The 16,710-nt window shown below is 52.8% G+C and overlaps 1 protein-coding gene across 3 annotated transcripts in view; it reads right to left on the bottom strand.

The window, feature by feature from the left end:
* Positions 1-16,710, bottom strand: part of TEAD4 (TEA domain transcription factor 4) — a 56,396-nt gene that overhangs the window by 20,114 nt on the left and 19,572 nt on the right. For 2 of the 3 annotated variants that reach the window (XM_010330040.3, XM_010330043.3), the window contains exons 3-8: positions 15,445-15,507; positions 8,474-8,602; positions 7,470-7,513; positions 6,892-6,947; positions 5,089-5,228; positions 3,869-4,042 (exon numbers count right to left, since the gene is read on the bottom strand). In XM_010330040.3, the coding sequence (XP_010328342.1) occupies positions 3,869-4,042; positions 5,089-5,228; positions 6,892-6,947; positions 7,470-7,513; positions 8,474-8,602; positions 15,445-15,507 (606 nt within the window). The remainder of the gene's footprint in view (positions 1-3,868; positions 4,043-5,088; positions 5,229-6,891; positions 6,948-7,469; positions 7,514-8,473; positions 8,603-15,444; positions 15,508-16,710) is intronic. The other variant, XM_010330042.3, reaches the window with a different exon arrangement.

Genomic DNA, 16,710 nt, shown 5'->3' with positions numbered 1-16,710 from the left:
AAGACAAAATTAAGGAAATCTCTAAGAAAACAGACCAAGAAAGTGAATTGGAAAATTAAGAAATGGCAAAAATCATAGAGGGTTCCGACATCAGACTAATAAAGCTTCCCAGAAAAGAAAACAGAAAATAGAGGGAAAGAAATTATCAAAGAAATAATAGGAGTAAATTTCCTAAAACTGAAAGATTAATCTCACAGAGTGCCTACCAATGACCCGGCTGAAACTAGGAAGCAAAACAACACATATCCCAAAGCTCACCAATGTGAAACTGAACATTAGGGAGAAAGAAGAAATACTACAACTTTCAGAGGAAAAAAAGAAAACAGGTTACATAACCAAAGGTAGAGAATTAGAACGCTATCAAACTACGTCAGAAGATAATGACACAATGCATTAAAAAATGATTCTTGAAAATTATCTCCCAGCACTTTGGAAGACCAAGGTGGGCAGATCACTTGAGACCAGGAGTTCGAGATCAGCCTGGTCAACACCACAAAACCCCATCTCCCTTAAAAATACAAAAATTAGTAGCCGGGCGCGGTGGCTCAAGCCTGTAATCCCAGCACTTTGGGAGGCCGAGGCGGGTGGATCACGAGGTCGAGAGATCGAGACCATCCTCGTCAACATGGTGAAACCCCATCTCTACTAAAGATACAAAAAATTAGCTGGGCATGGTGGCACGTGCCTGTAATCCCAGCTACTCAGGAGGCTGAGGCAGGAGAATTGCCTGAGCCCAGGAGGCGGAGGTTGCGGTGAGCCGAGATCGCGCCATTGCACTCCAGCCTGGGTAACAAGAGCGAAACTCCGTCTCAAAAAAAAAAAAAAAAAAAAAATACAAAAATTAGCCAGGCATCGTGGCACATGCCTGTAATACCAGCTACTTAGAAGGCTGAGGCACAAGAACTGCTTGAACCTGGGACGTGGAGGTTGCAGTGAACCAAGATCGAACACTGCACTCCAGCCTGGGCAACAGAGCAAAACTTCATCTCAAAACAAACACACACACACACACACACACACACACACACACACACACACACACACCCTGTCTCAAAAAAAAAAAAATCATCATTTTCTAGTGAAAATGATGTATGATCTAGATTCTTTACCCAGACTACCAATCAATTAAGCATAAGCATATAATAAAAATGATGACATTTCAAAGAAGCAAGGTCATTTACGTACCATGCATCTTTTTTTTTTTTTTTTTTTTTTTTGAGACAGAGTTTCCCTCTTGTTACCCAGGCTGGAGTGCAATGGCGCGATCTCAGCTCACCGCAACCTCCGCCTCCTGGGTTCAGGCAATTCTCCTGCCTCAGCCTCCTGAGTAGCTGGGATTACAGGCACGCGCCACCATGCCCAGCTAATTTTTTGTATTTTTAGTAGAGACGGGGTTTCACCATGTTGACCAGGATGGTCTCGATCTCTTGACCTCGTGATCCACCCGCCTCGGCCTCACAAAGTACTAGGATTACAAGCTTGAGCCACGGCGCCTGGCCACCATGCATCTTTTCTTAGAAGGTACTAGAGGATGTGTTCCAGCAAAATGAAGGGGGTATACCAATAAAGAGAGAAATGTAAGAGTTAGGAAATTGTACATTCAACATAAGAGAGCCTCAGGATGACAACTGTAGGGCAAACCTAAAGAATTAACACGTTCAGCCGGGCGCGGTGGCTCACGCCTGTAATCCCAGCACTTTGGGAGGCCGAGGCGGGTGGATCACGAGGTCAAGAGATCGAGGCCACCTTGGTCAACATGGTGAAAGCCCGTCTCTACTAAAAATATAAAAAATTAGTTGGGCATGGTGGTGCGTGCCTGTAATCCCAGCTACTCAGGAGGCTGAGGCAGGAGAATTGCCTGAACCCAGGGGGCGGAGGTTGCGGTGAGCTGAGATCGCGCCATTGCACTCCAGCCTGGGTAACAAGAGCGAAACTCTGTCTCAAAAAGAAAAAAAGAATTAACATGTTCAAACTGCAGCAGAACAGAGGCAGCTGGGAGGAAGATCTCTAGGAAAAAGGAGGAATTGATAAATTATCTAATAGTTTTGAATATTTGGGAAGAAAAGTTTTAATTTTATATGGTGGTTCTGATAGAACAATTTATGAAATTTTAAGAACAGGCTTCTTAAGAAATATGCAAGTGCAAGAGCCATTTATTTGCAGGAAAAAAAAAGTTGTATAAGAGGTAAAAATGCAATCATAATATGCTTCTTGACTCTTTGTGCTTTTATTTTGTTTTTTTTGTTTTGTTTTGTTTTGAGGCAGGGTCTTGCTCTGTCACTCAGGCTGGAGTGTAATGGTGCGATTTTGGTTCACTGCAACCTCTGCCTCCCAGGCTCAAGCAATTCTCCTACCCCAGCCTCCTGAGTAGCTGAGACCACAGGCCTGAGCCACCATGACCGCCTAATTTTTGTATTTTTTGTAGAGATGGGGTTTCATCGTGTTGCCCAGCCTGGTCTTGAACTGGGCTCTTTGGTGATGAATATACATGTCAAAAAATGTGAACATTTTATGACTTTTACTAAATTAAATAACTTATTGGATATTACTACATTAGAATGACGTGGGGAAAATATGATGCAGCTAAATTTTCTCTACTGTAATGGAATGGAAATACAGTGTCTTAATCATGACGTTGAGATCCAGCAATATAAGCATATTACTTAGAATTAAAGAGATAAAGCCCAAATAAACAGCTAAAATTTGCAGTGACTACTTCTGGGGATTGGGATTTGGGTGTGGGGAGGAGTAGGGTAAGAATATGATGCCTTCCATTCTTTTTTTTGAAAGTGGTCTGGGAGCAAATAAACGGTAAGAATCTGCACAAGAGGCATTAAAAGGAGCGTGAAGAGAACTGAAGGGGACTGGGTAAAGGAATGAAGGTGGAGTCACCCAAGCCTCAGTCCATGTCCTGAGAATATTCCAAGCCTCGGTCACAGAGCCTGATTTCCTGCCCTTCCTCACTGCTGGCTTCATTAGCACTTATTTGTCTGACTCTCTCTTTGCACTCCTTTTCTGCACATACTGGGCCCCCAGGACACTAAGCTCCCAAATCAGCTACTGTACCTCCTGGCCTGAGGCAAGACGTTTCTTTCTTTCTTTCTTTTTAAATTAATTAATTTATTTTTTAAGATCAGCTTCACCATGTTGGCCAGGCTGGTCTCGAACTCCTGACCTCAGGTGATCCACCAACCTTGGCCCCCTCAAAGTGATGGGATTACAGGCATTAGCCACCGCGCCCAGCAACAAGACGTTTCTAATGGAGGAGGTTTTACCCACAAAACACCTGTCCACAGGTGAAGGTGGGAGGGCAGCAGAGGCCAAGTCTATGGGCTGAACTGTCTGAGAAATTGAGTAGGTGTTTCTTCTGGGGTGGCCTCACCCTGGAGAGTGTCGGCTGGGTGACCCATCCAACACTTCCCTCCCCTTCTCCAAGCTCTGTCCAGCCCAGCATGCCTTGGACATGAGCACTGAAGGACCAACTCCAGGCCCAGAACAAATGCAGGGCTTGCCATTCAAAGATCTGGGTGACAAGCGTGCTCCTTGTCATGTCTTCACTCATCCCTGTAGGGTCTCCTTTGTCTCTTTCTCCAACTAAACCTCCTGAGGGTCCCACTTTCTGCTGAGCTTAGCTGCCATCAACACCCATGAAGCAAGGCCTCATTCGACGAGCTCTCTGGGATCACCACCCTGCCCCTCGGCTCAGCTCCAACCATCATAGAACCATGCTGGGCTTGCTCTCCCCTTCACACTGGTGCCACCTCCCCAAGTTTCCACCATGGCAAGGGCACACTCTGGGCACTCTCGCCCCATTCTCACTACCACGGATGCCCTGGTGGCAGGAAGGAAGAGTTTATCACAGGCTTACCCAGAACTTCACAAGAAAAAAGGCATTGGAGGGTCCCCGTTCGAAGAGCTCCTTGAGTCCACCCTTCTTCTCAGGGAATTTGTCATAGATCTGGCGGATGTCTACGGCTTCGAGGTAGGGGTCGCTATAGCTTGGGCTGGACTGGCCGATGTGCACAAACAGGTGTTTGTTGTACTGCAGAGAGAGTGGGTTTGAGGGAGATGGTGCACGGGCCAGACGGACAGACAGCCCGCCCAGGCTCCACATGCCCACCACGTGACCTGGAGCAAGTCTCTTAGCCTTCCTGGGCCGCAGTTTCCCCATGAGTAAAATGGAAATGGTGAAAGTCTCTTTCTTTTGTTTTACATGCTGGACTTCTGAGTAAGAGTCTATTTGGTTCATGGGTTCTTCAGCTAAAAAGAGGTTTGAGCTGGGCACAGTGGCTCACACCTGTAATGCCAGCATTTTGGGATTACAAGGTGGGTGAATCACTTGAGGTCAGGAATTCAAGACCAGCCTGGCCAACATGGTGAAACTCCATCTCTACTAAAAATACAAAAATTAGCCAGGTAAGGTGGGGTGGCGGGCACCTGCAGTCCCAGCTACTCAGGAGGCTAAGGCAGGAGAACTCAGGAGGCAGAGGTTGCAGTAAGCTGAGATCAAGCCACTGCACTCCAGGCTGGGTACAGAGCAAGACTCTGTCTCAAGGGAAAAAAAAAAGGTCTGAAGATGTCAGACATCCTGTCACCTTGGCCTCCTCTCCTCTAGGTCTTTTTCTGACCTTTGCAAAGTGATACTGGTCACCCAGGACACTGGACACTGAAGGGGACAGGCTGGTATCCCGTAGGATGTGAAGCAGACACAGGAGACTCCTCAGCTTCCTGCCCGACTCTCAGAGCCAGGGAAAGGCTGGGACAGTGTGGGGGTGGGGCTGGGGCCAGAGCGACCTTAGACTAAGGGTCGGTTGGGTTAGAAGGGAGGAGGAACATAGGACAGGGAGCGAGGAGCGGGAGCTGCCTGGGCACTGGAACATGGACAGGAAGCCAGGGAGGAGGGAAAGAGGGAAGAGGAGCGGCGTGAAGGAGGAAAAGAGGAGTGGAGGGAAGAAACGGAAGGGAAGCTCGGAAAGGAATGCGGAACCTGAATGAAGCCCCAGTGTGGAGAGGGGCAAGAGTGCCAGAAGCAGAAACAGAGGTGGAGGGGGCGGCCGGGGAGCCGGCCAGGCAGAAGCCAGGACCTACCGTGTCCGGGTCTTGCTGCTGCTCTAGGAAGGCAGAGAACTCCAACATCCAGAGTTTGGAGCTGGCCACGCTGCGGCCCTGCCACGGGGGTGCCGGGGGTGCAGAGGGCGACGGGGCAGGCCCTGCAGGGGACTCAAACCCTGCACAATGCAAGAGAGGTACATGAAACCTGACCTCATTCACCCACCCCGCCCACACCCTCTGCAAGGACCCCAAGCCTCCTTAGGGAGACCTGTGCTGCCTGGGGGGCCGCCTGTCTCCCTAAATGAACCTCCTAGCAGGGGTCGTGGAGGGAGTGCAAGTCTTGGGCCAGGGCATCCGGGAGCTGCCCGGGTGGGGAGGGGCTCGCCTGGTACAACTCAGGCCACTCAGGCCTTGGCATGGAACCACTGAGCAAGACTGGATTCTAGAGGGCAGCCAGGGCCCTGCAGGACCAAGAGGCTTCCAGAACAGGCACTGGTAAGTTCCCGCCCTCGAGCAACTTCTGCTCCAGTCGGAGAAATAACCAGATCAATCAACAATTACAATGTGGCATCAGCCCCGAGAGATGGGGATGTTTCCTGTTTGCGTCACAGGTGTCTCCCCAGCTCCCAGAACAGGGCCTGGCCCAGAAGAGGCTCCTGGTCCAGGGTTGCTAACAGATGAACCTACTCCAGTCCTACTACAGAGTTTAGAGCAGGCGTTCCCAAACTAAGGCCCGAGGGCCGCATGCAGCCCCCTGAGGCCATTTATCTGGCCCCCCGCCGCACTTCAGGAAGGGGCACCTCTTTCATTGGTGGTCAGTGAGAGGAGCACAGTATGTGGCGGCCTTCCAACGGTCTGAGGGACAGTGAACTGGCCCCCTGTGTAAAAAGTTTGGGGACGCCTGGTTTAGATCATGTCCTAAAGGCACCAGGGGAACAGAAAGGCACCGTAAGCCTGGAAGCAACACTGTGAGACAGGCTCTGGTGAGTGACAGGGTGATGAGAGGAGGTGAGAGAGGGACAGGGAGCTGGTGAAGAGGCTTCTGCAGGGACGCAGGCAAGAGCCAGCAGCAGGCCCGGAGTGAAGACAGGGTCAGCATGGACAGGAGAGGACGGGCATGAGACAGAGGGCAGACGGGACCCGATGCTGTGACTTGGTTTTGACGTGTAAATGAGAGAAAGCAGCCTTCAGGACCTGGGGCAAGAGGAGGAGCAGGGCTGCCCTCGGTGGTAGGGAAAGCCAAGGGGCACAGCAGGCAGACTCCACGCCAGAAGGGGCAGCCTAAGGATGAGGAGCTGGTCTTGTCCTACAGAGTGGGAGGCAGTGAGAGCCCCTCCTGAGAAAGAGGCGAGGACAGAGCGGAGCCTGTCAGTGACAGGGCGGGGTGGGGGCTCCTGTTGGCAACGTTGGCTGCCTCCACCAACCAGGTCTTCTCCCACAAGGGTCCCTCTTCCTGGGAGGGGCCCCAGGCTGGTGAGCTGGACACCCCTCAGTCCTCCCAGGAGCCAGGCGTGCGAGGCACACTGCAGCAGCAAGGCTGGCTGGGTGGGGCAGCCGTCCAGGCGCAGGCACTGCCCTTGGAACTGCATGTGCCCCACAAGCTCTGAGCACAGCTGGGAGGGGGACAGCAGCAAGGCAACCTGAGGGGCATAAAGGGGCTTGGAACCTGGCTGAGGTGTGCATGCTGGGGGCAAGGAACGGGGTGTGGCCAGGGACTGGGATGTGTGGTCGCAGTGCATGAGGGGGAACATCTAAGAGGGACATGCAGGCGTTCGGCTGTCGGGGGCCTGGGCCCAGAGGCAGGAGCCGCACAGCTGCAATGGCAAGGGAGCCACCCACCTGGCAGAGGCAGCGGAGGCTGGACAGCATAGGTTTGTTGAGAGAAAGGCTTCACACTGCGGGAGAGAGGAGAGGGAGGTGTCAGCCTCGGGCAGGCTGCCGCCCCGGACCCTGCACTGGGTCCAACGGTCTGTGTGGCAGGTCCTGGTAGTCAGGATTTCAGTGGTCCTGATGGGCCTCGGTCTCCTGCTCCCGCCCCTGCTGACTCCCTCCAGTTTCGTGGTGGGTCCGCAGACACAATGTGTCTGACGAAGAAATCCAGCCCTCCCTCTCTTCCTCCCAGGCCAGCCAGAGGTCTCATTACCAATCTCCTCCCCTGGGGAACTCTGGCTCTGGCCCTTCCTATACCCTAGACAGACTGGAATTTTGGCAAATACCACCCTATGGTGTGGACATCACAGAAGAGCCCAGTGATGCCTGAGAGCAGGAGAGCCCAATCCCTGAGCTCAAAGCCATCCTGAAAGGCTGACCCCAGCAGTGGCCCTAGCACACCCTGGAGCCCAGGCTCAATGTCATGAGTTTATGGGTTCAAGTTCAGTTAAGGGAACAACTGGCAGCAGAAACCAGGCCATACTCACTCATGGGACGTTCCGGCTTGGCCTGGCAAAGCTCCTTGCCAAAACTGAGGAGGCAAAAGGCATGGAATCAGCATGGCCCCAGGTGCACCCAGGGCCCCGTGGCATGGGGATGGGGGTGGGACAGGGCAGGGCCTCCACTGGGAGGAGAGGCTGCAGCCCAAGCCCTCGCCTAGCTAGTAAATGCTAACAGGCCCAGAGTGTGTTTCAGGGGGGCTCTCAGGCTCTGTGGATGAGGGGCTCCGTGGGAAAAGCACCGAGGTGTGGTCCACACCGCACAAGGCAACCCCCTGCAGAGTCACAGTGCAGACCAGCACCTAAGGCTTGGAAAAGTCCCAGTGCCAAGAACCCACTTAGTGCCAAGGGTCCCACACTTACCCACAGAACCACTGTGTCCTATCTGTTTAACATGCAGACGGACTAGTGCTCTCTGGGACACACTTTTAAAAATGCTGTGGCCTGGCACTGCCCCTTCCCCACATGCCTAGGGTGGTGCTGCAGATGCCTTGAAGACTCACTTAGTCCCTGGAGCCAAGAAAACCCTGTGAGGAGACAGCTCTGAAAAGGGGCCATTCGGGATCATTCTGAGAGTGTGGCCAACAAGGCCATGGCTGGGAAATTTAAAATCTGACCAGGGCTTTGTTTTGGGCACCAGCTCTCCACCTGGCAGGAGGGCAGGAATGAGGCTGCGTGGCATGGGCTGCCCAGGGACACGCTGGTCTCAGGCTTCAGCTTCCTCATCTGTAAACTGGGCCAGCTTGGCAGAGCTACCAGTTGGTCAGCTCCTGGAGGTGGCCCCCTTCCCTCTCGTGAAAAGCTGTCCCAGTACCAGCCAAGCTGGGACTTGTGTGGCCCCTGGGTCCTTGTTCCCTCCTTCCCTGACTGCCCTGGCCAATAGGACTCAGGTGAGAGAAATCTGGGCCGGCCAGTGCTTCTGGCTCTTCTGAAGGGGGAGGAGGACGGAGGAGAGGGCTGGCCTGGCCTCTGGCTCTCAGCAGCCCACTTACCCCTGAGACTGCTGGGCGGCCGGGGCCCCGGGCGAGGGCCATGCTACTGTGGAAGGCTGTGGCGGAGATGATCTGTGCAGACGACATGGCAGCCATGCTCTGCAGGGCCTTGTCCTTAGCTGCCTGGTCCTGGGGGAGACATTGCAAGGGAGGACCTCAGCAGGGTCACTAGTCAGGCTGAGACCAGGCGGGTCTGACCCTCAGGTCAGGGAAACTGTCTTGCTGCCAGTGGCCAGAGCTGGGGGACCAGGCGTTAGGTCTGTGCCGAGCTATTAACTTGTTTGCAACTGAGAAAGTCACCTGGTTTCTCTGGTCAGTTTTCTCATCTGTCAGAGGGGTATGATATATGCCCTGCTTATTTCATCAGAGCTTAAAGAAACATTATCTGTCATTTTACTAATTACGGGGCCACCCTGAGAACAAGGGTCTTCTATGCCTTGCTCATCTCTCTACCACGGGTGCCTAGCTCCACACCTGTCTTGTGAAAATGATGCGTAAGTATCTGCTGGATCCCTCCTCAAGTGCACAGGAAGGATTGTCCCTGGTCACATGGGCTGTCTGAAGGCAAGAGACCACCTCCTGTGGCCCTAAAGACCTCCCTGGACACTGCAGGCACCGGGACTCACCCACCTTTCGCCTGTCAGAATGTAAACACTCACTGTCTGCCCTTCAAAGGTTCTAAGATCCCAGAAGATGGATTCACCCTGCATAGACCCAAATACATGCACAGGGAAAGCCACTTGGATGGCACTGGTAACAACAGAAATTATTTGTTATATTCCTATAAGCCATCCTGAGTGCCCCAGTTCCAAAGGTCTTCAAAACCAATGACACAACATTCCCTATTTCAAGAAGCCTAATGGAAATTGTGTTTTTGTTTTGTTTTGTTTCAAAGACAGGGTCTCACTCTGTCGCACAGGCTGAAGTATTGTACAATCACGGCTCATTGCAGCCTCAAACTCCTGGGTTCAAAAAATCCTCCCATCTCAGCCTTCTGAGTAGCTGGGACCACAGGCATGCGTCACTGTACCCAGCAGGGATTATCAGAAATAAGAACCCCCCTCCCCCCGCCCCCCCACACAGACTGGAACAGCAAGTATTACTCACTGTCTATAGCTTTATCAGGGCTAAACAGTTTGACTGAGTCAACTCAGGAGCTCTGTTTAAAAATTCAGTATCTGGGAGCCGGGCGCGGTGGCTCAAGCCTGTAATCCCAGCACTTTGGGAGGCCAAGGCGGGTGGATCACGAGGTCGAGAGATCAAGACCATCCCGGTCAACATAGTGAAACCCCGTCTCTACTAAAAATACAAAAAATTAGCTGGGCATAGTGGCACGTGCCTGTAATCCCAGCTACTCAGGAGGCTGAGGCAGGAGAATTGCCTGAGCCCAGGAGGCGGAGGTTGCGGTGAGCCGAGATCGCGCCATTGCACTCCAGCCTGGGTAACAAGAGCGAAACTCCGCCTCAAAAAAAAAAAAAAAATTTCAATATCTGCGTGGCTCACACCTGTAATCCCAGCACTTTGGGAGACCGAGGTGGGTGGATCACGAGGTCAGGAGTTCAAGACCAGCCTGGCCAAGACAGTGAAAACCCATCTTTAATTAAAAAAAAAAAAAAGAAAGAGATTCAATATCTGGCCGGGCGCAGTGGCTCTTGCCTATAATTCCAGCACCTGGGCCGGGCGCGGTGGCTCACGCCTATAATCCCAGAACTTTGGGAGGCCGAGGCGGGTGGATCATGAGGTCAAGAGATCGAGACCATCCTGGTCAACATGGTGAAACCCCGTCTCTACTAAAAATATAAAAAATTAGCTGGGCATGGTGGCGCGTACCTGTAATCCCAGCTACTCAGGAGGCTGAGGCAGGAGAATTGCCTGAACCCAGGAGGCGGAGGTTGCGGTGAGCCAAGATCGCGCCATTGCACTCCAGCCTGGGTAACAAGAGTGAAACTCCGTCTCAAAAAAAAACAAAAACAAATAATTCCAGCACCTGGAAAAGCTGAGGTGGGTGGATCGCTTGAGCCCAGGGATTCTAGACCAGCCTGGGCAACTTGGCGAGACCCTGTCTCTAAGAAAAATACAAAAATTAGCTGGGTGTGGTGGTGTATGCCTGTAGGCCGCAATACTGAGGCAGCTGAGGTGGGAGGACTGCTTAAACCTGGGAAGCAGAGGCTGCAGTGAGCTGAGACTGTACCCCTGCACCACTCCAGCCGGGGCAATGGAGCAAGAATCTGTCTCAAAACAACAACAACAACAACAAAAAAGAAATTAAGTATCTTTATGATCTTCAGACAGCATCTCACTATACTCCAGGCTGGTCTCAAACTCCTGGCTTCAAGCGATCTTCCCTCCTCGACCTCCCAGTGCTGGGATTACAGGCATGAACCACTGCTCCCAGCCACGAATTTTTTAAATGAGAAAGATAAAACCTTATTGGATAATTAACAATTATTGGCTGGGCGCGGTGGCTCAAGCCTGTAATCTCAGCACTTTGGGAGGCTGAGGTGGGTGGATCACGAGGTCAAGAGATCGAGACCATCCTGGTCAACATGGTGAAACCCAGTCTCTACTAAAAATACAAAAAATTAGCTGGGCATGGTGGCGCGTGCCTGTAATCCCAGCTACTCAGGAGGCTGAGGCAGGAGAATTGCCTGAACCCGGGAGGCGGAGGTTGCGGTGAGCCGAGATCGCGCCATTGCACTCTAGCCTGAGTAACAAGAGCGAAACTCCGTCTCAAAAAAAAAAAAAAAAAGCAATTATTAGCTTGGTAGACCTAGATCTCCTTTAAGTGATACAAAGGTTGAGAACCTCCCAACTACTTGGGAGGCAGGAGGATCACCTCAGCCCAGGAGGTCAAGGCCACAGTGAGCTGTGATAGCTCCACCGCACTCCAGCCTGGGCGACAGAGTGGCAGTCTCTAAAAGCTAAATAAAGTAAACACAGAAGTTGAGAAGCAACAGCAAGCCTTGGAGCGCGAAAGCTCTTCTGAGGGATGCCTCCACGAGGTTCCCACCGCAGCTCTGCGAGGTGGGCAGCACCGCAGCCTGGAGGCTCAGGAGAGGCTCAGTGCTCCCCCACCCTCCTGGCGCCATGCAGTGTGGAGCCAGAACACAGCAGGCCTTTCCACTCGTCCTCTCAAAGTGACCAGTTCACCCGTGTGGCACAAGGTAGCCCATGAAAGTTTTTCAAGACCGCAACCTCGGCTGAGCGTGGTGGCTCACACCTGTAATCCCAGCACTTTCGGTGGCTGAGGTGGGGAGATCACCTGGGGTTGGGAGTTCAAGACCAGCCTGACCAACATAGAGAAACCCCGTCTCTACTAAAAGTTAAAAATTAACTGGACATAGTAGTGCATGCCTGCAATCCCAGCTACTTGGTAGGCTGAGGCAGGAGACTCGCTTGAACCTGGAAGGTGGAGGTTGCCGTGAGCTGAGATCATACCGCTGCACTCCAGCCTAGGCAACAAGAGCGAAACTCCGTCTCAAAAAAAAAAATACAACCTCACTCTGACTCTGTGAGACTACCAGGACTAGCAGGACCTTTATTTTAAGATGAAGAAACTGAGGCTCTGAGAATTTGGGTGACTAGGGTACTGAGAGTGGTAATGGTGCCAGGTGAGCTTGGCCCAGATTGGCACACAGGGGGCTGTGCAGACCAAGGGGTGGGGGGAGACGCGTCAGGATTTGACATCAGAGGGCGGTGGGGAGGGGAAACCGTTCTGAGTAGTGGGTCATCTTCAACGTGGACAAAGCAGTGAAACAGACGTTTGTCCCTAGCCCTTCCTGGCCCCCTCCCCACTGTCCTTTTGGGCCAGACTTGGGCTTTGCTCTCAGAGGCTGTCTCTGATAACCAAAGAGGGAGCTAACTAGTAAGTCTAAGGGTGTGTCTCCTCCCAGGCCACTTGCACTTTTCAGGAGGCCAGACCCCGACCTCTCCCTGCAGGAGGGCACAAGGGACTTGGCAGGCACACCCCCACAAGCCCGCAGACCTCAGGCCTGACTGCATCACGCGGCTGGGGCTGCATCTGCTCAGTGCCTGCCTTCCTGGATACTCGATCTAAACAAACGGCTGGGGCTCAGGAAACCAGGCCTGGGCAGGGTGGGGCAGGGGTCAGGAGGAAGTGGGAAGGACCCGATGGGGAGAGACAGCAGTGGCCGGGCAATGGAGCCAGGAGCCGCTAACTGGGGCAGGAGGGAAACTCGGATGCCACCTTGCTCGCCTGTCATTTTACAGATGAGGAAACTGAACGGAGTTCCAGGAGGGGCTCTGGTGACTCTGCCCAGGCACCCATGGCCACGGGACAGAGCCAGGCCTAGGACCCAGCCTGTCACTCAGGATTTCTACTGGATCACTGTCCAACCCAGAGCTTAATCACTTTGGGTTCCAGATCCTTTCAGAATATGACGAAATTCTCACGGCAATCTCTCCAGGGAAACTCACATAGACATGAACATTTGCACATTTTAAGGAGTTTATGGCTCCCCTTAGTGTCTGTCCAGCCATCTACTGAAGGCTGTCCTCGGGCCTCAGATCAGAACCTGTGGACAAGGACAAGTACAGTCCCCTAACGCAAATGTGGGCCGCACAGCCGGCCCCCAAGGGATTGCCCTAAACTCAGCAGTGGGAAGTCTGTTCACCATGGTCACCTGTGGGGTCCCAGTGAGTCAGAGGCTGACGAGAGAGGAAAAAAGGGGAGCAGGGCTGGACTCCAGAGCTGTGGGTGCTCCCGGGGTACATGAGCCAGGCTGAGAGGCAGGGAGCAACAGCTGAGGCCTGGTCAGCTGTCCCAGGGAAACAGGAGCGAGGTGCCAGACCACAGCTGGGGGGCTCGAGGAACAGCTGGGCTGATGGCAGGAGGAATGGAACTGAGTGGGCAGTGGGGTGTGGCTTCCTAGGAGGCAGAAAGGCCTGTGGTTCCCACCCACTCATTCTGAGATTCCAGTGTCAGGATCATGAACTGCCAGGGCCAGATGGGACTTTCAAGGTCATCTAGTCCAGTGGCTTTTCTTTAATATAAAAAATATTAGAGATGGGGTCTCACTGTATTGCCCAGGCTGAAGTGAAGTGGCCAGTTGTAGGCACGATCACACCTCACTCAGCCTCCAACTCCTGGCCTCAAGAAACCCCTCTGCCTCCACCTTCAAGTAGCTGGGATTACAGGCAGGCGTGCCCACCTGGCCCAGTGGCTCTTTTTTTGAGATGGAGTCTCACTGTGTTGCCCAGGCTGGAGTGCAGTGATACCATCTCAGCTCACTGCAGCTTTCATCTCCTGGGTTCAAGTGTTTCTCCTGCCTAAGCCTCCTGAATAGCTAAGATTACAGTTGTGGGCCACCACACCTGGCTAATATTTGTATTTTCAGTGGAGACAGGGTTTCACCATGTTGACCAGGTTGGTCTCCACTCCTGACCTCAAGTGATCTGCCCATCTTGGCCTCCCAAAGTGCTGAGATTACAGAAATGAGCCACCACACCTGGCCTCCCAATGGCTTTTAAACTGGGTTCTGAGGTCCCCTAGAGTTCAAGCGCCATGGGGTAGGAGAGGGTTCATGGGAGGAGAGGGGCCTTGTCAAACTAGCTTTGACCAGAATGGCTCCTCTGATAACACATTAGGGTGATATTTTGTTGGGGGAAAACAAGAAAGGGGCTACATTGCTTTAAAAAAACAAATGTGGGCCGGGCGCGGTGGCTCACGCCTGTAATCCCAGCACTTTGGGAGGCCGAGGCGGGTGGATCACGAGGTCGAGAGATCGAGACCATCCTGGTGAACATGGTGAAACCCCATCTCTACTAAAAATACAAAAAATTAGCTGGGCATGGTGGCGCGTGCCTGTAATCCCAGCTACTCAGGAGGCTGAGGCAGGAGAATTGCCTGAACCCAGGAGGCGGAGGTTGTGGTGAGCCGAGATCGCGCCATTGCACTCCAGCCTGGGTAACAAGAGCAAAACTCCGTCTCAAAAAATAAAATAAAATAAAAAAATAAAAAAAATGTGTTTTAGACACAGGCCAGGCCCAGTGGCTCATGCCTATAATCTCAGCACTTTGAGAGGATCTCTTGAACCCAGAGGTTTAATACCTGCTCAGGTGACACAGAGAGATGTTGTCTCTATAAAAAAAAGAAAAAAGAAAAAAATGGCTGAGCGGTGGCACTTGCCTGTGGTCCCAGCTATTCAGGACAAGACTGACGTGGGAGTATTGCTGGAGCTTATGAGGTCGAGGCTGCAGTGAGCTATGACTGCGTCACCGCACTCCAGCGTGGGTGACAGAGACAGATCCTGTCTCTAAAAATAAATAAATAAAAATATTCATAAATGGTCTAGTCTAATGCCTCAAACGTCAGCTCTTCCCACCGACTGGCTGGGCGGGCTCTGCTGTCATCACCTCCCTGATGGAGCTCTCACTCCCTGCTGGTGTTCACCCAAACGGCCCCTGGTTCCAGGGCCCCAGAGGCCTGACTCCCGTGAGAAGCAGGACCACCCCGAGGGGAATGCCAGCAACATCAGGCCCCCCAAGAGCTGTCACCTATCAGCAGAGGCCCTGCAAGACAGGGCTGACCCAGGGAAGGGAAGGAACTCCCAATACCATAAACACCACCCCCACCCCCACAGCAGCCACCCCCCAGGCCCCTGCCACTCCACATGCTGTGGTTGAGGGCACTTAAGTGACCCTCAAGAAACGAAGGCTGGTGAGTGATCCTGTTGCTCTGAGCCATATGAGCTCCTGTAAGCAGGAGCCAGCAAGTGGGGAATCTGAGCAGGAGCCTGGCCTGTAGCTCCCAGGGTGTGGGAGGTCCGCACACTTGGCCCTCCTGTACAGATGGCAGAGGTTATAGGCCCAACCTGGCTCTCCTCAAAAGAGAAAAGCACACTAATTTGTACACCAGCAGCCACGCCCTGACCCCAAAGGGGAGACTTACGCTGCTGGAGAAAGCCCCCCCACTCCCGGCCCCTCCAGCCCCCACACTGCAGTTTCCTTACCTTTAGCTTGGCCTGGATCTCGCGAGCTTTGCGACGAGCCAGCACCTGGATGTGGCTGGAGACCTGTGGCAGGGAGAGAGGACTCCTGTCCCTACCTCCCGACAATCTGTGTTCCCCAGCCTGGCTTCCCGACCTTCACCCTCCACAGCCCTCAAACCATATCTGTGGACCAAATGAATGAATGAATAAATGAATGAGTCAATTGGTGGGCCCTCAGTCCTGCCTTGCCCAGCTAATCCAGAAGCTGGCAATATTTTTTTTTTTTTTTTTGTGAGACGGAGTTTCGCTCTTGTTACCCAGGCTGGAGTGCAATGGCGCGATCTCGGCTCACCGCAACCTCCGCCTCCTGTGTTCAGGCAATTCTCCTGCCTCAGCCTCCTGAGTAGCTGGGATTACAGGCACACGCTACCATGCCCAGCTAATTTTTTGTATTTTTAGTAGAGACGGGGTTTCACCATGTTGACCAGGTTGGTCTCGATCTCTCGACCTTGTGATCCACCTGCCTCGGCCTCCCAAAGTGCTGGGATTACAGGCTTGAGCCACCGCGCCCGGCCCAGAAGCTGGCAATATTTTAAAAGTCCAGTGCCAGCCAGGAGGGGTGGCTCATGCCTATAATCCCAACACTTTGGGAAGCCAAGGCAGGCAGATCACTTGAGGTCAGGAGTTCAAGACTAGCCTGGCCGACATGGTGAAACCCTGTTTTTACTAATAATACAAAAATTAACTGGGCGTGGTAGCACATTCCTGTAATCTCAGCTACTCAGGAGGTTGAGGTAGCAGAATTGCTTGAACACGGGAGGCAGAGGTTGCAGTGAGTTGAGATCATGCCACTGCACTCCGGCCTGGGAGAGAGAGTGGGACTCCAACTCAAAAAAAAAAAGGTGGTGCCAATGTTTTACTGTCTGTCCTAGTTTCCTGGAGAAGGATGAGAGGGGGCTGTTGACTCCCCAGAAAGGCAAGGGGTTTCCTCCTAAGTGATGGCAACAGAGACCCCAAGAAAACTGGACTACCCGGCCGGGTGTGGCGGCTCACACCTGTAAGTCTCGCACTTTGGGAGGCCGAGGCGGGTGGATTACCTTGGTCAGGAGTTCAAGACCAGCCTGGCCAACATAGTGAAACTCTGTCTCTACTAAAAATATAAAAACTTGGCTGGGTGTGGTAGTGGGTGCCTGCAATCCCAGCTACTCGGGGGCTGAGGTAGGAGAATCTTGAACCTGGAAGGTGGAGGTTGCAGTGAGCTGAGATCGTGCCATTGCACTCCAGCCC

This window comes from Saimiri boliviensis, chromosome 7 (genome assembly GCF_048565385.1).
Source record: "Saimiri boliviensis isolate mSaiBol1 chromosome 7, mSaiBol1.pri, whole genome shotgun sequence".
Lineage (NCBI taxonomy): Eukaryota > Metazoa > Chordata > Mammalia > Primates > Cebidae > Saimiri > Saimiri boliviensis.
Note: the sequence above shows the minus strand (reverse complement) of the source record. Positions and strands in the feature narration are given on the sequence as shown.